At 38.7% G+C, this 21,496-nt stretch overlaps 1 protein-coding gene across 1 annotated transcript in view; it reads left to right on the top strand.

Annotated features, from left to right (window-relative positions):
* LOC117325308 (WASH complex subunit 5-like) overlaps nt 1–21,441 on the top strand; it is a 37,248-nt gene extending 15,807 nt beyond the window's left edge. Inside the window, exons 8-28 of the mRNA XM_033881429.1 lie at nt 58–235; nt 1,125–1,249; nt 1,846–1,975; nt 2,705–2,817; nt 3,516–3,682; nt 4,673–4,748; nt 5,025–5,144; nt 6,157–6,288; nt 6,864–6,944; nt 8,593–8,694; nt 9,151–9,330; nt 9,587–9,711; nt 11,248–11,338; nt 11,594–11,774; nt 11,992–12,071; nt 16,225–16,328; nt 16,719–16,848; nt 17,001–17,097; nt 18,342–18,498; nt 18,700–18,787; nt 19,792–21,441. Of these exons, the coding sequence (XP_033737320.1) occupies nt 58–235; nt 1,125–1,249; nt 1,846–1,975; nt 2,705–2,817; nt 3,516–3,682; nt 4,673–4,748; nt 5,025–5,144; nt 6,157–6,288; nt 6,864–6,944; nt 8,593–8,694; nt 9,151–9,330; nt 9,587–9,711; nt 11,248–11,338; nt 11,594–11,774; nt 11,992–12,071; nt 16,225–16,328; nt 16,719–16,848; nt 17,001–17,097; nt 18,342–18,498; nt 18,700–18,787; nt 19,792–19,854 (2,520 nt within the window). The 3' untranslated portion in view covers nt 19,855–21,441. The remainder of the gene's footprint in view (nt 1–57; nt 236–1,124; nt 1,250–1,845; nt 1,976–2,704; nt 2,818–3,515; nt 3,683–4,672; nt 4,749–5,024; nt 5,145–6,156; nt 6,289–6,863; nt 6,945–8,592; nt 8,695–9,150; nt 9,331–9,586; nt 9,712–11,247; nt 11,339–11,593; nt 11,775–11,991; nt 12,072–16,224; nt 16,329–16,718; nt 16,849–17,000; nt 17,098–18,341; nt 18,499–18,699; nt 18,788–19,791) is intronic.
* The last annotated feature ends 55 nt before the right edge of the window (nt 21,442–21,496 follow it).

The raw sequence follows: 21,496 nt of genomic DNA, 5'->3' as shown, positions 1-21,496 counted from the left end.
ATAATTTTTTTCAAAGTATTAATGTAAAAATAAGGCCCTATATTATCAAATTTTCAGGCAACAAAGTATGCTACAAAACAGGTTAAGTTGAAGCAGCCACTAGAAAAATATCTAAAGGAAGGTGTGCTCACGGAGGAATTCGTCCTTGACACTATCCCAAAGATGATGAACGTGATGCGAGAGGCAAATGTCACGGTCCGTTGGCTCATGTTACATACTTCACCTCTATCTCTTAGTAAGTTAAAGTTTTTCTATTTTTAGCCGCCGTTATGATATAGTGGTCTATTCAAATTGCTCATCGTCCAATGTCCATCTATCTGTAAACCTCGCTATTTCTTAGGAAGTACTGGAAGGATATTTCTTAAACTTTATAGAAGGGTCTGTCCATTTGATTATTAGTCTGATCCAGGAAATAGAAAAGAATTGCCCTCATTTGTTTAGTTTTATTATTTCTAATTCACATAAAGTTCTCTTTGGATCTCTTGTCAAATATTCAATAGTGAATGGTTTTATTGTCTCCATTTATATTTTAATGATACAAATGCATAACATGAAAGAATGTGTATAAGTCACAAATTTCATTGATGTTAAAAATTGCCTGAAGTTCTGAAAGACTACCATGCTATGGTGGACATGACTGACATCCCATCACTATAACCATATACACCTATACTTAGATCTCTGCCAAGGTTTGGTGAACTTGCCCAGCATCCTTAATTCATGAGACCAGGGAATCTGTGTTGTATACAGAGAGTGCAGGTTCCCTAGAAACTTGGCCCGGAATCATTTGGGCATACATTATGTAGAATATTTGAGCCAAAGTTATGAAACATCTCAGGGACTACGGAATCAAAGATCTGGATGGTTAGAGGTTCAGCCAACAATTGACTCAATAACATTAACATTACATGTACATTGTACTGCTTCAATTAAAATTTTGATTTCTGACGTAGATAAGTTACAGAAGCCATCTATGGCAGTCGGTATGTTGGTATTAGTCTGTGTTTGTCATTAGGACACTTATTAAACATAGACATGTTCTATGTTTAAATAAATATATTAAATTGAATCTGTGTTCCTTTTGTAAGTGTCTTATGATAATCCTTTCTATTTGTTACATGTAGGTGCCGATGCGAACAAGCGTTGCCGTTTGTTACGTGAGCAGGTCCTGACTGATGCCAAGTACAATCCTCTTGAGACATTCCAGCTTCTCCTCAACATTGGCCAGTTTGAGTTCAAACTCAAAGAGGTAAACTCCAGAGTTTGTAGAAAACTTCACTGTACCTGTGTTTGTTGTAAGGTCAAAAGATTATAATTAAGATCAGTCACAAATAGAGGTTTGGATTCCTGTGATTCAGTTTGGAGTGAAAACATGTTTTTTTATGGATTTTGAAAATTTCTGGTAATTCCTCAAAAATTAACATTTAATATTTTGTACAAACTTTCAATGAACAAAGTACTTAAATATATGAAAAAGGGGTTTGGTTTATTCAATTATTTCATGAATTTTTAAGCAGATGCTAATGTTTGTCTGTGTAGATGTTTAAACAGATGCTAATGTTTGTCTGTGTAGATGTTTAAGCAGATGTTATTGTTTGTCTGTGTAGATGTTTAAGCAGATGTTATTGTTTGTCTGTGTAGATGTTTAAGCAGATGCTGGTGTTTGTCTTTGTAGATTTTTAAGCAGATGCTAATGTTTGTCTGTGTAGATGTTTAAGCAGATGCTAATGTTTGTCTGTGTAGATGTTTAAGCAGATGCTAATGTTTGTCTGTGTAGATGTTTAAGCAGATGTTATTGTTTGTCTGTGTAGATGTTTAAGCAGATGTTATTGTTTGTCTGTGTAGATGTTTAAGCAGATGCTAGCAGAGAAAGAGAAGAAGTGGGAGGAACATAAGAAGGAGGGTAGTGAGAGAATCCAGGAGCTCAGTGAGGTTTTCTCCGGGAGCAAACCACTAACCAGAGTGGAGAAAAATGGTAAGTGATATCACAACCCTTAGTCAGATTTGTTTTATAATTATACACCCGCCATGAAATGGGGTGGGGGACATATAGTTTTACCCTATATCTGTCCTGTCCTGTCCCGTCCCGTCCCGTCCCGTCCCGTCCCGTCCTGTCCCGTCCTGATGCAATGTAACTAGCTAATCTCAGGAACTGCTGATGCGATCCTCACCAATCACCAAACTGTGTTTCACGGTAAAGTGTCAAGTGGCAGCGCGGGCATTTATGTCTTACAGATGTTTTCTAGTTATATAAACTGTCAGAAGTTGGTTATACTTCTCTGTAGTTTTCACATAACTACACTGTCAGTTATATGCTGTAATAATGCTCTTATGTTTTACATGATACTTCATACACATGGTTAATGTTACCCAATATTAATTATGATGTCAATGTTGACATCAATTTAGTCAAAAAAGATCATTAAAGCTTTATATGTACATTATTAAAGATGTGATAAAAAATGTCCTTGAATTGTTTCTTGTTTTCAAGGAATTTTTTAAAAACTTTTTATCTTGCTGAAACCTCACAAATATGTATACTTCTAGACTGATAAATCATAAATCTCACTTGGAGTATAAACTCATTGAAGTTTCTTTACAATGAAGGGTACTGGTGACATAACAGTTTCCAAAATAAATCTACAGTAATATCAAATCTTAACTCTCAGTATCAAACAGATATGGCTTATCTTTGATTGAACAGATAACTTACAGAACTGGTTTGGTGAAATGGCCAAGCAGATCACATCTCTCAGCTTTGATGATTCGACGTCAGCAGGGAGGAAGATCGTACAGCTGATACAGGCCCTGGAAGAGGTATGATAACCTGTGGTACTAGACAAGCCATGTATCTAATAGTACAGGCTTTAGGAAGGTTTTACAGGCCTTGATAGCTTGTACTTAACATGAATTTATACAGACCTCAGAGGCCAAGAACAGACCCTTCAGAGGCCAAGAACAGGCCCTTCAGAGGCCAAGAAGGTACTGTACTCTTCAGTAATTGTATAAATCATTTCAAGAAATTATCATGAAGATATACATGTATGAGGAGATGGTCTGGACTGAAACTCTACTTGACAGTGAAGTCTTTGATTATCATAACAGTGATGTTGCTGGATAACATTTGAACTTTTTCATTGTGTTTGGGAGCTACTTGCTATCTACATGATGTAGATGGTTCTATATCAGAGCTGCATTCAGGACCATCCAGTTTATGGATTCTTTTGAAGAGATATTGGCACTGTTAACTCCTGGAGAGTGCCTTTTAATGAATTTGTGTGGATGGAGCATCTAGACATTGCTATTATACAGATTTCTTTCATAGACTAAATTTCATACAACATAAATAGATGACAGACTTTCATCATGCCAGATCAGTAGTTTTTGTGGAATAAAAAGTGTTCAGGAATCTGTGACTGCGAGAAAAGAGGATGTAATGTCGCATATGATAATATCCTAGTTGATATATATCCCTGTACTGAATGTACTACAGTTTGTATTTTTGTGTTTTCCAGGTACAAGAGTTCCATCAGCTAGAAAGTAACCTACAGGTACGTCAGTTTCTGGCTGACACCAGAAAGTACCTACACCAGATGATACGCACCATCAACATCAAGGAGGAGGTACTTATCACCATGGAGATCGTGGCTGACCTCTCCTACGCCTGGGAAATCATTGATGGGTTGGTAACCATGTAAAATTATATGGAACTGTGAATGTTTGTGGAATTAATTCAGATTCCTAATGACAAATTGTATTCACTTGCTCCTGGAATAGGAATTTGATGTTTCACTGTATTGTGGAAAATAATAAATTTCCTTAAAAAAAAGAACACATTTACACCTACATAGATTGTGATGATCAGTTGATTAGGTACATGTTTGATGTAATTTGTTCTTGCTGTAAACGTAACTTCACAAAACTTCCTCTATTGTTATAGATATACTGAGTACATGTAACAAAACTTTCTCTATTGTTATAGATATACTGAGTACATGTAACAAAACTTTCTCTATTGTTATAGATATACTGAGTACATGTAACAAAACTTTCTCTATTGTTATAGATATACTGAGTACATGTAACAAAACTTTCTCTATTGTTATAGATATACTGAGTACATGTAACAAAACTTTCTCTATTGTTATAGATATATTGATACATGTAACAAAACATTCTCTATTGTTATAGATATACTGAGTACATGTAACAAAACTTTCTCTATTGTTATAGATATACTGAGTACATGTAACAAAACTTCCTCTATTGTTATAGATATACTGAGTACATGTAACAAAACTTCCTCTATTGTTATAGATATACTGAGTACCTGTAACAAAACTTCCTCTATTGTTATAGATATACAAATGTACTGAGTACATGTAACAAAACTTCCTCTATTGTTATAGATATACTGAGTACATATAACAAAACTTTCTCTATTGTTATAGATATACAAATGTACTGAGTACATGTAACAAAACTTCCTCTATTGTTATAGATATACTGATACATGTAACAAAACTTTCTCTATTGTTATAGATATACTGAGTACATGTAACACAACTTTCTCTATTGTTATAGATATACTGATACATGTACATGTAACAAAACTTTCTCTATTGTTATAGATATACTGATATATGTAACAAAACTTTCTCGGTTGTTCTAGCTATACTGAGTACATGCAGCAGGGCATTAAGAGGGACCCTTCTCTTGTCATCAAACTCCGAGCTACCTTCCTCAAGGTAAGTTTATCTCATACTGTTTCAAAATTCACCAAATCTGATGGAATCGACTCATACTTACATTACAATACACAGGCATATATCAGGAACATATACACAGTATAGAAATAATAATCATGTTGTTTATGTCGTAATAAATGCCATAAGAAAACATTTCATTGCTGCTGAAATTCGCTACAGAACAATTTCCCTATGATTTTCACTATGTTAGTTTGCTTTAGAATAAAGACAATATTAAAATTCTGTGAATTTAAAGACATAAACTTGATGTTGTAGATGGCGTCAGCACTTGACCTTCCACTAATGAGGATAAACCAGGCGATGAGTAAGGACTTGGTTAGCGTGTCACAGTACTACTCGGGAGAGCTGGTGGCCTATGTCAGGAAAGTCCTTCAGGTAGGTCAGACTGTCACAGTACTACTAGGGAAAACTGGTGGCCTATGTCAGACTGTCACAGTACTACTAGGGAAAACTGGTGGCCTAGGTCAGATTGTCATAGTACTACTAGGGAGAACTGGTGGCCTATGTCAGGAAAGTCCTTCAGGTAGGTCAGATGGTCACAGTACTACTAGGGAGAACTGGTGGCCTATGTCAGACTGTCACAGTACTACTAAGGAGAACTGGTGGCCTATGTCAGGAAAGTCCTTCAGGTAGGTCAGATTGTTATAGTACTACTAGGGAGAACTGGTGGCCTATGTCAGACTGTCACAGTACTACTAGGGAGAACTGGTGGCCTATGTCAGGTTGTCACAGTACTACTAGGGAGAACTGGTGGCCTATGTCAGATTGTCATAGTACTACTAGGGAGAAATGGTGGCCTATGTCAGATTGTCATAGTACTACTAAGGAGAACTGGAGACAATTAAGTTGCCATACTATGAAATGGTTTTATAAAGGTTTTCACAATGAAATACCCTCAAAACATTTTGTGTTACCTAGTGCATGTGTGTAATATGCTACTTGATTTGTTGGATACTTGTAGTTTTCAAATAAAGAGATTGTTCCTGGTAAAAACTAGCCGCAATATACCACTTGGCTAGTGAAAATTCCCTAGTTAATCAGTTGAGTGTAAGACTAGTAATCCAGAGGTCCTGGGTTTGATCCCTAGCAGGGGCAGTGATTTAAATTTAATTGATTATGCACACTGTTACATATTAGGTGCCCATGTAAGGACCCTGAAAAACACCCAGCTTTGCTCCACAAGCTTTGTTGTTACTCTTTGAAAACACAAGAACAAGTTTTTTCCTTGTAGGGGAGTATGCAACCGTGGTATATACTAGCCACAATATACCACTCGGCTAGGGAGAACTAGAATGAAATCAGAATAATATGTTTACCTACCGTATGGAGTCCTCAAAATTGTTTTATTTAAATGAAGTTTAAGGAGTACTGGTCCTCTGTTTTTCAGATCATTCCTCAGACAATGTTTGGGCTGCTGTTCCGAATCATCAGCATGCAGACAAACCAAATCAAAGAGGTACCAACACGCCTGGAGAAAGACAAGATGAAGGAGTTTGCCCAGCTGGAGGAAAGATATGAGGTAACTAGTGCACTGGTCATCTACCAACAAAACAGGAGGACACTTTCCTCTCAACCCCTCGTGGGTGAGAAAGGGTGATCTCATTCCACAGGGGAAAATTCTTATGAATCTTACCCTAATGGTCCAGACCCCCACCCACCCCCTAATGGTCCAGACCCCAACCCACCCCCTGATGGTTCAGACCCCCACCCACCCCCTGAAGGTTCAGATCCCCAGTCTCAATCCCAAGGGGTGAATTTCTTTTACCCTGTTTATCCTCTTTTATCATATTAATGTCTTATCAATACAAGACAATGCTGATGTGACATGATTAAAATGTCTTTATATTATTGCCGTTTTGTCATACAGTTGTTGAGAATGTGCAAAGAGAATGTGTAACTTATCTCAGCCCAAGGTTAAGATTAATAGAATCTTTCACCCCTTTAGGGGTGAGATATGGAAATCTCACACCAGTGAAAATAGGGGACACAGTTATCCAGGGTAAGAAAAATGTTTGTCGTTGATAACTTTCTCTACAAATTGCATTATCTAATATAACCAATAGTTTCAATTTTATATAAATTTTACTCCTCTAGGTAGCCAAATTGACTCACTCCATTTCTGTGTTTACGGAGGGAATACTGATGATGAAGACTACCCTAGTTGGTATCATTAAGGTGAGTATTTACATACCTGGTGTTATGTGTCCTTAAACCTTTGGTGGTAAATTTTCAAAATATTACAGTTTTTTCATCCCACAGACCAAGGGATTAGTTGATTTGGTTGGTCCAAACGCAGAGGGGAAATAATTTTGACCGCCGACTGATATCAAAGACATCAAATAACTGTTTTATTACCTGAATAACTCAAGACAAGGATATTGAGTGGTAGTGTGATGAGGTCCACCCAAGAGGGTGGTGAGTGGTAGTGTGGTGAGATTCACCCAAGAGGGCAGTGAGTGGTGGTGTGGTGAGATTCACCCAAGAGGGCAGTGAGTGGTAGTGTGGTGAGATCCACACAAGAGGGCAGTGAGTGGTAGTGTGGTGAGATCCACCCAAGAGGGCAGTGAGTGGTAGTGTGGTGAGATCCACCCAAGAGGGCAGTGAGGGGTGGTGTGGTGAGATCCACCAAAGTGGGCAGTGAGGGGTGGTGTGGTGAGATTCACCCAAGAGGGCAGTGAGTGGTGGTGTGGTGAGATTCACCCAAGAGGGCAGTGAGTGGTGGTGTGGTGAGATTCACCCAAGAGGGCAGTGAGTGGTAGTGTGGTGAGATCCACCCAAGAGGGCAGTGAGGGGTGGTGTGGTGAGATTCACCCAAGTGGGCAGTGAGGGGTGGTGTGGTGAGATTCACCCAAGAGGGCAGTGAGTGGTGGTGTGGTGAGATTCACCCAAGCGGGCAGTGAGTGGTAGTGTGGTGAGATCCACACAAGAGGGCAGTGAGTTGTAGTGTGGTGAGATTCACCCAAGAGGGCAGCGAGTGGTAGTGTGGTGAGATCCACCCAAGAGGGCAGTGAGTTGTAGTGTGGTGAGATTCACCCAAGAGGGCAGCGAGTTGTAGTGTGGTGAGATTCACCCAAGAGGGCAGTGAGTTGTAGTGTTGAGTTTACCACATTACCACTTCCTGCCCTCTTGGGTTGATATCACTACACTTCCACTCAATATCCTGGCTAATATCCCATGGAGTTTTACACACACAAAAAAATGTCTGATTTAATTTGGCTTTGCCATGCATATGATTAATAACATTATCAAACAATATAGTGTCCTACATATATTTTATCATTGTGTCACATTTGTTGTTGTTATCTGACTATTATTGTTAATGTAAATTAAGTTTTTTTGACTGTTTCCCTGAAAACTTGCTATAAAGTTGTAACAAGCTGGTCAAGTCAAAAATGTTTATCGACATTGAACATCTGAACACACCCTAGCTCTCAACTGAATACGATCAAGCGTCTTTCTGATCATGATTGCTGTGAGTTTCAGGAGAAATGTCCTAAGGGGTCACATATCCATCCAGAAGAAATGTCTAAAGGATCACGGACATTACTCCAGGAAGATACTCCAGGAAGAATATTTGTCCCTTTTGACATTTTCCGGGACATATTTTTGATCAATTTGGATATTTCTCCAGGAAGTAAATCTGATTCCCAAAGATATTTCTCCAGAAATCATTTTACAAAATATTTCTGCTACTGTTTATGTTGGGTTAGGTAATATAAGATTTCACTTGAATGTGTGATTATTACGATTTTTAAACTCAACAACAGAATCAACAAACCTATTACAGGTGAGTACTGAACCGTGTGTATTCTTTGTTATGTAGATTGACCCCAAACAGCTGTTAGAGGATGGAATCAGGAAAGAACTGGTCCAACAAGTGGCTTTAGCTCTCCATAAGGGACTCATGTTCAACCCTAAAGCAAAGGTAAATAAATACCTTCAGTCACACATCCATGATAAGTGACATGTGTTTTATCCTTGAGGTAAATAACAGTCACACATCTATGATAAGTGACCTGTGTTTTATCTTTAAGGTAAATAACTGTCACACTTCTAGGATATTTAATTCAGTGACTTGTGATCTACCCTTAAGAGGTCTTAGTTCTAGAATAAATGCTTTATGATTTTAAATTGCCTGAAGATAATTCTACAACAGTGTAAAGAAGATTCCTTTTTTGATTTACATTACATTGGTTTTACTCCGGTTTCAATTTAAAAAGGCATCTCTATCACAAAGTTCTGTAATCTAGCAGTTTTCTAACAATTTTGTATAAATTAAATAAATATTTTCCAATATATATGTTAAGTGTTTAGAGTTATGAACATGTATACCTAATATGTTTATAATACTGCTATTATTTGATGTGTTATCATTTTGTAGTCAAGTGAATTACTGCCACGGTTGCATGCCTTGGGAGAGAGAATGGATGGCTTCAGACGCTCATTTGAGTACATACAAGATTACGTCAACATTTATGGCCTTAAAATCTGGCAGGAGGAAGTGTCCCGGATTATCAACTATAACGTAGAACAAGAATGTAACAGCTTCCTGAGGACAAAGGTCAGTAAATGTCTCTTAGGTCAAAGGTGAAAGTTAGCAGAATAATTGGTATTGATAGGGAAATAACAATCTGGGGAAGATAGAGGACAGATAGAAGAATTAGACAAGAGTGAATACATGGAGTAATACCACAGATAGAGATCACATGTCAGATTAGAGAGACGGGAGACAAACCTACCATTCCTGTTCAAACATCCAGAAGAAATATAAACATGTGCATTGTAACTGTACTCTTTCAAACTTATTTATCATGCAGGTTCTAGATTGGCAGAGCGTGTATCAGTCCACAGCGATTCCCATCCCCCGTTTCCAGCCCGTCGATGAGAGTGTAAACTTTATAGGCAGGTTGGCAAGGGAAATAATTAGAATTACTGATCCAAGGTAATCATGTCTTTATTTTTGAATATGGTAATCAGAATAAAGTCATTCCATCGTCAAAATACTAAATACAGTGGACCCTCGATAATCCGAACACCTTCGTTCCCAGTCCAAACCGTCCGGATTACGAGTTTTCCGGACTGCCGAATTTCGTCTACCAGGTCAAAAAAATTGTCGTGTAAGAGTTATCTTTCTTGATTATATACAATCCGGGACGTTTCATAAACACGTCTAATTGTCAGACTTTTTAACAATAAATATACTTATGTTTCTGATATGATTCTTGTTTTGTTTTGTAGAAAGTAAAAAATAAACTTTGTTTTTAAAAGAACATGTAAAGTGAAAGTTGTTTTATTTATAGCGGGCATATGTGACCTACAAACAACACACATGTGTCACGTCCCGGAGGTTCACAAACAAGTAGAAATTACAAACGTTAAATACTTTAAATAAAAGACACGGATTTTACAACTTACCATCAGTCCATGTTTTTTTTATGATTTTTACGTACCAGAAACCCCAAGCTATCTATTTAAAAGTACGCGACACCAGCGAGAACTACCCAAGATGTCCGATAATTATTAAACCCGTATTCACTTAACAATGTGACGCTTAATTAAGTATCAGACGACTATTGACTAATTTGGGTAGTTCTTGTGATCACTGCTTAATACGTAAATGTGTATGTAATTAATAACATGTATCTTTCAATGAGTCGTCGTTTCACGTAACGGTGTTACAAAGCCGATATCCGTGTTTACCCAATACAAGTGTTAATGATGTTAATTACCGATCATAAATTTATTACATGTATTTGAGATTGATTAATTATCGTATCACGTACTGTATGTTTGTGCATAAATTCTTGCTAACTACGAAATAGCAATATGTGTTCCTATAAAAGTTGCTGTCTGTAAAATAACTATCATAGATATTGTACGTCAAGTTGATAAAAGCAAGACCAGGCTATACTATAAAATCCTTTAATACTGTAACTTAGGTCGTAGAGAAAAAGCAATGTACTGTTATAAAAACAAAAGCTACACATTGTAACACAGGTAAACACCCGGGGCTATGACCTGGCAGCGGTCGCTATGACTACGCACAGTGTCAAGCGATAGTCTGTATAGCTGTCGACACGGGTGACTTGCCCCGACATTTTTTTCTCCTCGTGGTGAAAAAATCGTTCGGATTATTGAGGGAAATTTACTAATGAAAAGTACGCTCCGTTCCCAAAATGGGCTTCCGGAATCGGAATCCGAATTTCCAGACTGGTGAGTACAAATAACGTTACGGAAATCCGTTCCCGTGCATTTCCGTCCGGACTGTGAGTTTTCCGGACTATCAGCGTCCGGATTATCGCGGGTCCACTGTATCCTTATTGATAAAAAATATTCAAATTTTAACAGTCAGTTGTCAAAAGACTTCAACTGATTGCAGGTAAGGTTTATGTCAAAAAATATTTACCGACACTTTATATGACATCTTCATAAATGTGAATACCAGTCAATAAAACTCAGTATATATCCTCGTACACAGGGTGACGTGTTACATCGACCAGATGAAGTCCTGGTACGACCTGAGGACCAAAACAGAGATTGTCAATAGAAACCTATTCCAGCAGCTACAGGTAAGCTTGTACCCACAGAAAACAACATTGTTTGAATATAAATAGTGAATTACACAGTGACTGTGTTAACTTTAATATTGTCCTGTGATATAAAAGTTGGGTTATTATAACTGTCCATGTGTCAGTGAGGGATATCTCCCAATACTACTCCAGTGGTTTTGATATAGAGGGATGCAAACAATTTTATTTGTTTTTTTTCTTTTTTTCTCACTTTTTTTAATTGAGTACACAATCCAACAAATTTTTTTCTGGCAGAGAGCTGTTGGGAGTTTTGGGCTGGCTGGTCTGGATCGTCTTCTTTGTTTCATGATTGTGAAGGAATTACAAATTTACCAGCAACTGTTTAAGCGTAACCTGATGAATCCAAAGGACCGTTCTCTGTACGAGACATTTGGAGTCTATGCCAGGAGTCTAAACCCAGTGTCTAATGTTGTTGGTAAGTCTACGACTAAACAAAACCAACTTTACTGTAACAGTTGATGATTTTGAGGAAAATGCATATTTCAAATGCTCATGCACGATTTATCTTTTTTTCAAACACATGAAGTTCTGTGTGAAAGAAGCCTTACACATTACTTTGAATAAGTCTGATAACTTACATTACAAAAACTGATTTTTAAGTTTAGGTGAAAATTGTATTTGTTTTGTTCCAGGTCAGCCGCAGAAAACCTATTCACAGATGATCTCCAAGACGTCCCGCCTCTGGCAGCCATTTTTAGATATAATACTCAGGGTATGAATAAACAGGGCTGTTATTAATCCAGTCATCACTAATACTATTACCCTACTTACCAGTCATCACTAATACTATTACCCTACTTAACAGTCATCACTAATACTATTGCCCCACTAACCAGTCACCACTAATTCTATTACCCCACTAACCAGTCACCACTAATACTATTACCCCACTAACCAGTCACCACTAATACTATTACCCCACTAACCAGTCACCACTAATACTATTACTCCACTAACCAGTCACCACTAATACTATTACCCCACTAACCAGTAAACACCAATACTATTACCCCACTAACCAGTCACCACTAATACTATTACCCCACTAACCAGTCACCACTTATACTATTACCCCACTAACCAGTCACCACTAATCAGTCACCACTTCTACTATTACCCCACTAACCAGTCACCACTAATACTATTACCCCACTAACCAGTCACCACTAATACTATTACCCCACTAACCAGTCACCACTGATACTATTACCCCACTTATCAGTCACCACTTCTACTATTGCCCCACTAACCAATCAACACTAATACTATTGCCCCACTAACCAGTCACCACTAATACTATTGCCCTACTAACCAGTCACCACTAATACTATTACCCCACTAACCAGTCACCACTAATACTATTACCCCACTAACCAGTCACCACTAATACTATTCCTCCACTTATAAGTCACCACCAATACTATTACCCCACTAACCAGTCACCACTAATACTATTACCCCACTAACCAGTCACCACTAATACTATTACCCCACTAACCAGTCACCACTAATACTATTACCCCACTAACCAGTCACCACTAATACTATTACCCCACTAACCAGTCACCACCAATACTATTACCCCACTAACCAGTCAACACTAATACTATTACCCCACTAACCAGTCACCACTAATACTATTACCCCACTAACCAGTCAACACTACTATTACCCCACTAACCAGTCACCACTAATACTATTACCCCACTAACCAGTCACCACCAATACTATTACCCCACTAACCAGTCACCACTAATACTATTACCCCACTAACCAGTCACCACTAATACTATTACCCCACTAACCAGTCAACACTACTATTACCCCACTAACCGATCACCACTAATACTATTACTCCACTAACCTGTCACCACTAATACTATTACCCCACTAACCAATCACCACCAATACTATTGCCCCACTAACCGATCACCACTGATACTATTACCACACTAACCAGTCACCATTAATACTATTACCACACTAACCAGTCACCACTAATACTATTACCCCACTAACCAGTCAACACTAATACTATTACCCCACTTACCGGTCACCACTAATACTATTACTCCACTAACCAGTCAACACCAATACTATTACCCCACTAACCAGTCAACACTAATACTATTACCCCACTAACCAGTCAACACCAATACTATTACCCCACTAACCAGTCAACACTAATACTATTACCCCACTAACCAGTCAACACCAATACTATTACCCCACTAACCAGTCAACACCAATACTATTCCCCACTAACCAGTCACCACTAACACTATTACTCCACTAACCAGTCACCACTAATACTATTACCCCACTAACCAGTCACCACTAATACTATAACCCCACTAACCAGTCACCACTAATACTATTACCCCACTAACCAGTCACCACTGATACTATTACCCCACTAACCAGTCAACACTGATACTATTACCCCACTAACCAGTCACCACTAATACTATTACCCCACTAACCAGTCACCACTAATACTATTACCCCACTAACCAGTCACCACTAATACTATTACCCCACTAACCAGTCACCACCAATACTATTACCCCACTAACCGGTCACCACTAATACTATTACCCCACTAACCAGTCACCACTAATACTATTACCCCACTAACCAGTCACCACTGATACTATTGCCCCACTAACCAGTCACCACTAATACTATTACCCCACTAACCAGTCACCACTAATACTATTACCCCACAAACCAGTCACCACTGATACTATTACCCCACTAACCAGTCACCACTAATACTATTACCCCACTAACCAGTCACCACTAATACTATTACCCCACTTACCAGTCACCACTGATACTATAACCCCACTAACCAGTCACCACTAATACTATTTTCCCACTAACCAGTCACCACTAATACTATTACCCCACTAACCAGTCACCACCAATACTATTACCCCACTAACCAGTCAACACCAATACTATTACCCCACTAACCAGTCACCACTAACACTATTACCCCCACTAACCAGTCACCACTAATACTATTACCCCACTAACCAGTCACCACTAATACTATTACCCCACTTACCAGTCAACACTAATACTATTACCCCACTAACCAGTCACCACTGATACTATTACCCCACTTACCAGTCAACACTAATACTATTACCCCACTTACCAGTCAACACTGATACTATTACCCCACTTACCAGTCAACACTGATACTATAACCCCACTTACCAGTCAACACTAATACTATTACCCCACTAACCAGTCAACACTAATACTATTACTCCACTTATCAGTCACCACTAACACTATTACTCCACTAACCAGTCACCACTAATACTATTACCCCACTAACCAGTCAACACTGATACTATTACCCCACTTATCAGTCACCACTAACACTATTACTCCACTAACCAGTCACCACTAACACTATTACCCCACTTACCAGTCAACACTGATACTATTTCCCCACTAACCAGTCAACACTAATACTATTACCCCTCTAACCAGTCAACACCAATACTATTACCCCACTAACCAGTCAACACCAATACTATTACCCCACTAACCAGTCAACACTAATACTATTACTCCACTTATCAGTCACCACTAACACTATTACTCCACTAACCAGTCACCACTAATACTATTACCCCACTAACCAGTCAACACTAACACTATTACCCCACTTACCAGTCAACACTGATACTATTACCCCACTAACCAGTCAACACTAATACTATTACCCCACTAACCGGTCACCACTAATACTATTACCCCACTAACCAGTCACCACTAATACTATTACCCCTCTAACCAGTCAACACCAATACTATTACCCCACTAACCAGTCAACACTAATACTATTACTCCACTTATCAGTCACCACTAACACTATTACTCCACTAACCAGTCACCACTAATACTATTACCCCACTAACCAGTCAACACTAACACTATTACCCCACTAACCAGTCACCACCAATACTATTACCCCACTAACCAGTCACCACTAATACTATTACCCCACTAACCAGTCACCACTAATACTATTACCCCACTAACCAGTCATCACTAATACTATTACCCCACTAACCAGTCACCACTAATACTATAACCCCACTAACCAGTCACCACTAATCAGTCACCACTAACCAGTCACCACTAATACTATTACCCCACTAACCAGTCACCACTAATACTATTGCCCAACTAACCCAGTCACCACTAATACTATTACCCCACTAACCAGTCACCACTAATACTATTACCCCACTAACCAGTCACCACTAATACTATTGCCCCACTAACCAGTCACCACTAGTACTATTACCCCACTAACCAGTCACCACTAATACTATTACCCCACTTATAAGTCACCACTAACCAGTCACCACTAATACTATTACCCCACTAACCAGTCACCACTAACCAGTCACCACTAACCAGTCACCACTAATACTATTACCCCACTAACCAGTCACCACTAATACTATTACCCCACTTATAAGTCACCACCAATACTATTACCCCACTAACCAGTCACCACTAGTACTATTACCCCACTAACCAGTCACCACTAATACTATTGCCCCACTAACCAGTCACCACTAATACTATTGGTCCACTACTCAGTCCGGGCCAGATGTCTTATAAACGTTATGTTTATGTTAAGGTGGGCCAGATGTCTTATAAACGTTATGTTTATGTTAAGGTTGGCCAGATGTCTTATAAACGTTATGTTTATGTTAAGGTGGGCCAGATGTCTTATAAACGTTATGTTTATGTTAAGGTGGGCCAGATGTCTTATAAACGTTTATGTTAAGGTTGGCCAGATGTCTTATAAACGTTATGTTTATGTTCAGGTTGGCCAGATGCAGTTACTGAGGAAGCAAGTACAACATGAACTGAGCACATCTTGCAAGTTTGACTCCAAGTTCCTGGCTACTGGTTTACAGACCATGAACACGTGAGTTAATTCATACGTATCATTTTCACACATCGTCCACACGAATAAAGTCTATGGTACATTAAGGTCTAGGTATGATTTTCTTAGTTCACTCTTGATCGTATAATTTTAATGCGAGTCCTTCAATTGTACTTGTGCAGTAAAACTGGCAGACATAGATATAGACAAACAATAACTGGCCCGGTGTTGTAGTGCCCTGTTGGTGGGCATAGATATAGACAAACAATAACTGGCCCTGTGTTGTAGTGCATTGCTGGCAGACATATATAAACTGTTATTGGCTTTGTGTTGTAGTGTGTTACTGGCAGACATATATAAACTGTTATTGGCTTTGTGTTGTAGTGTGTTACTGGCAGACATATATAAACTGTTATTGGCCTTGTATTGTAGTGCTTTGCTGGCAGACATTGAGAGGCATTATCAGGATCCCACACTACCGTACCCTAAGGAGGAAAACCCACTCATGTTTGAGCTGGCTGCCTATCTGGAGTCTGCTGGGCTTCACAACCCTCTCATGAAGGTATGATATAGCAGCATCTGACCTACAAAATAATGTGTCATCATAGCATATGATTTTCTATCAGAACTTTGATTTTTGAAAATTTTAATTAACTAGGAACATTTGAAGGAGAGTCATATTGAGTGTAAATTACCAACAGGATTTTTTTTCAGATTTACATCACTACAGAGAGATTACCATGCTTCTCCGTATTCAACTTCCTGTTGGTAGTGTCCCACCTTCCAAAGCTGGCCTACAGCAGGTCACTCAGTAAGTACCGTCCCACCTTCCAAAGCTGGCCTACAGCAAGTCACTCAGTAAGTACTGTCCCACCTTCCAAAGCTGGCCTACAGCAAGTCACTCAGTAAGTACTGTCCCACCTCCCCAAGCTGGCCTACAGCAAGTCACTCAGTAAGTACTGTCCCACCTTCCAAAGCTGGCCTACAGCAAGTCACTCAGTAAGTACTGTCCCACCTTCCAAAGCTGGCCTACAGCAGGTCACTCAGTAAGTACTGTCCCACCTTCCCAAGCTGGCCTACAGCAGGTCACTCAGTAAGTACTGTCCCACCTCCCCAAGCTGGCCTACAGCAAGTCACTCAGTAAGTACCATCCCACCTTCCAAAGCTGGCCTACAGCAGGTCACTCAGTAAGTACTGTCCCACCTCCCCAAGCTGGCCTACAGCAAGTCACTCGGTAAGTACTGTCCCACCTTCTAAAGCTGGCCTACAGCAAGTCACTCAGTACGTACTGTCCCACCTTCCAAAGCTGGCCTACAGCAAGTCACTCAGTAAGTACTGTCCCACCTTCCAAAGCTGGCCTACAGCAAGTCACTCGGTAAGTACTGTCCCACCTTCCAAAGCTGGCCTACAGCAAGTCACTCAGTAAGTACTGTCCCACCTCCCCAAGCTGGCCTACAGCAGGTCACTCAGTAAGTACTGTCCCACCTTCCAAAGCTGGCCTACAGCAAGTCACTCTGTAAGTACTGTCCCACCTTCCAAAGCTGGCCTACAGCAAGTCATTCAACAACAGTTGTTTCATGCCTTATCAGTCAACAGGCAAAACTCTTCCCCGAACTGTTTCCCGAGGCCACAGGCCAAAGTCAGGTTGATGTTACTTGTCTTTTCTAAATATGTAGGATAATAGAAATAGCTTAATGAGGTCCTTTACTAATGTATGATGTCCTCTAGATTACTGATGTACGACGTCCTCAATTCAGGTTTGCTGTCCTCTACTGATGTATGAGGCCTCTACTATGTGTGCTGTCCTCTTTTGACTTATGATGTCTTGATGAGCTGACATGCAGTTGTCTTCTACATGTGTACAATTTTCCTCTTCTGATGTAAGACCTCCTCTACTGACGCATGTGTTCTACTGATACCCGCTATCTGTCTTAACATCTGCTACCACATCAATACATATCCACATCCAATACAGGACTGGGCTGTATTGCGAATTAGATCAGATCTAAATGAAAAATATCATCAATATCATCATTGGCGTTTGCTACATTACAGGTGGTATGGTCAGTAAGAAGGTGACTGATCCACTCGATGGGCCGCCATTTGTGACAGGATGTGTGACACTTCTAAAACAGTTCCATTCAGAGAGTACAAGCCACTTCCTAGCTTACCTTGGACAATATGTCCGTTCCATTGTGGAGGTCCTACCAGGGTAAGTCTAACTCTCGAATATAGACATTGTAGAGATCCTTATAGAGTCTTTCTGAATATCAGAAACATGGAATTACCAAATGCCAAGGTCATGTTTTAATTGCATATTTCATAATTTTTTCTAGAGATCCAACGTCTCGGTAATAGAAATATGTTTATGTGTGATACTTGTAGGAGCTTTATGAATAAATGTGTTTTACAGTACAAAGTCTCAGGATGCACCACAAGATGTCTTGAATACACTCATCTTCCTGGAGGACTTCCTGTTTTACAGTGGTCTGTCTAGAAAGGTAGGTATTACCTCTGTATAAAGGTCACCTGTCTACTTCCTGTTTTAATGGTCTGTCTTTAAAGGTAGGTATTCCCTCTGTATACAGGTCACCTGTCTACTTCCTGTTTTAATGGTCTGTCTAGAAAGGTAGGTATTCCCTCTGTATTCAGGTCACCTGTCTACTTCCTGTTTTAATGGTCTGTCTTTAAAGGTAGGTATTCCCTCTGTATACAGGTCACCTGTCTACTTCCTGTTTTACAGTGGTCTGTCTAGAAAGGTAGGTATTACCTCTATATACAGGTCACCTGTCTACTTCCTGTTTTACAGTGGTCTGTCTAGAAAGGTAGGTATTCCCTCTGTATACAGGTCATCTGTCTACTTCCTGTTTTACAGTGGTCTGTCTAGAAAGGTAGGTATTACCTCTATATACAGGTCATCTGTCTACTTCCTGTTTTACAGTGGTCTGTCTAGAAAGGTAGGTATTCCCTCTGTATACAGGTCACCTGTCTACTTCCTGTTTTAATGGTCTGTCTTTAAAGGTAGGTATTCCCTCTGTATACAGGTCACCTGGCTACTTCCTGTTTTACAGTGGTCTGTCTAGAAAGGTAGGTATTCCCTCTGTATACAGGTCATCTGTCTACTTCCTGTTTTACAGTGGTCTGTCTAGAAAGTTAGGTATTCCCTCTGTATACAGGTCACCTGTCTACTTCCTGTTTTACAATGGTCTGTCTAGAAAGGTAGGTATTCCCTCTGTATACAGGTCACCTGTCTACTTCCTGTTTTAATGGTTTGTCTTGAATGGTTGGTTTCCCTGTATACAGACCATGTCACCTCTTTGATTTATTATGGTTTCTCAAGAATACTAAGTTAAAGTATCTTCCCTGTATTCAAACTACCTACCTGTAAAACATTAAATTTCCCAAGAAAAGTAAATTTCTTTTGTTAAGAGTAAGATATTTTATATTGATTTGATGTACCTGCATGTCCATTGTAGTATAATCTCAATGTTCTTTTCAATTTCAGGCTCTGGATGCACATGTTCCATCATACATATTTGACGAGTTTAGGAGCCAGTTCTCCCAGTGAACAAGTCACAAAGCTTTTACTGTTTTGCTGTGCAATATATTAAAGGATCAAGTTGCAATATATTAAAGGATAAAGTGCTATAAAGTTGGAGGGTGCTTGTGTACATCAGGAGAAAAAAAAAGAGTGTGAAATGTCACCAAATGAACCAATGTTACATTCCATAATGTATTTTATTTTATTTTAAACCATGAAACATAAGAAGCATGTATTTCACAAATTGTGGTCATCATCATAACGTATATACATGTAGCTGTGGCCTCTTAGTCTTACTACGGTCAAAATACAGTAAAGTGTGGTCATCATCATAACGTATATACATGTAGCTGGTGTCTCTTTGTCTTAATGTGGTCTAAATACAGTAATGAGTGAAACCAAATCATCATGATCAATACTTAATATTGCATTCAATTATAGTAGGGCCCATCTTCAAGGCACCTCATGAAAGTTCTTGATTATTTCTGTGACATTCAGACTTCCTAGTATTACCAGTGTAAAGAATTTAACTTGGCTGGATAATCTATCATGTGATTTAGGCCATGTTAACATAAATCAAAAACTTATATGCAAATTTTATTTTGAAATTAACGATTATAATTGTAAATATGATAATTTCTGATATTTGTAGAGGTTGTTTATCAGACCTGATAACGCCTTGAATTGTTATAAATACATGTACAGTATGTGGATATTGAATGAATTCTTAGAATTCCATTATCAGTAAAGAACGGATTCTCAGAACATACATTAGACAGAATTTGTGCCAACTTAGAAATACAATACTTATGTATTGTAGGCGTTATTAGAGCTGTATCAGCATATATACATTACATCTTCTCTAGCCAAGGTTTCTGATTGTGTTACACTCCACTACGAGTAAAACATAATAAGAAACCTTGACTTGCGAAGATGGATACATTCTTACACCAAAAAGGTATGTGTCTGGGTGTGGAACATTGAAAAAAATAGGCTTTGTTTATAAAATGTTCAACAATTAATATTTAAGTGAGTGAAGAATACACAAAGTCTGAGAATGTAAGTCTGATAACTGTGAATTTATTTATTTTATGTGATGAAAGTGAAGGAAGAATGTAGGCATGCATTATCAGTGTATTTTTAAAGCTTTCTTGGTCAAACGAAAAATGAGGTTATTCCACGATCTGTCTTGTCATCTCTGGGCTTCTCATAACCAAGAGCCAAGCAGCTACAGAAGGACTATCATATTTGTTTAAAATGAATGACCTTCACCTCCGAGGTCACTTGTTAAAAACTGTGAACAATTTTTCATGTTTTGTAAGGAGGCTACTTGGATGAATTACCCTAACACAACTTTTTAGGTTGCTAGTTTCAAAGATTATCATTACGTTCTTAGTCCAAAATGAATTGTCAGGGTCTAATTCACAGGTTGAAAGAGTAAATTAAAATTTAACAACAAAGATTCATAATGTGTATGTATTGCTTGTTAATTGATTCAAAGCTGACTGAAGAGAGATTATTAACAGGCGAGTGATACAGGCCCATTGAGCCTATTGTTACTGTTACATGTGTTGTTCAGACTATAAAAACAAAATAAATTTTATAGAATAACAATTTTTTGTTTTCTGTACTTTTCCTGTGTGAGAATGAAAATGAAATCCAAAACATT

The sequence above is a fragment of the Pecten maximus genome, chromosome 4 (assembly GCF_902652985.1).
Source record: "Pecten maximus chromosome 4, xPecMax1.1, whole genome shotgun sequence".
NCBI lineage: Eukaryota > Metazoa > Mollusca > Bivalvia > Pectinida > Pectinidae > Pecten > Pecten maximus.
Note: the sequence above shows the minus strand (reverse complement) of the source record. Positions and strands in the feature narration are given on the sequence as shown.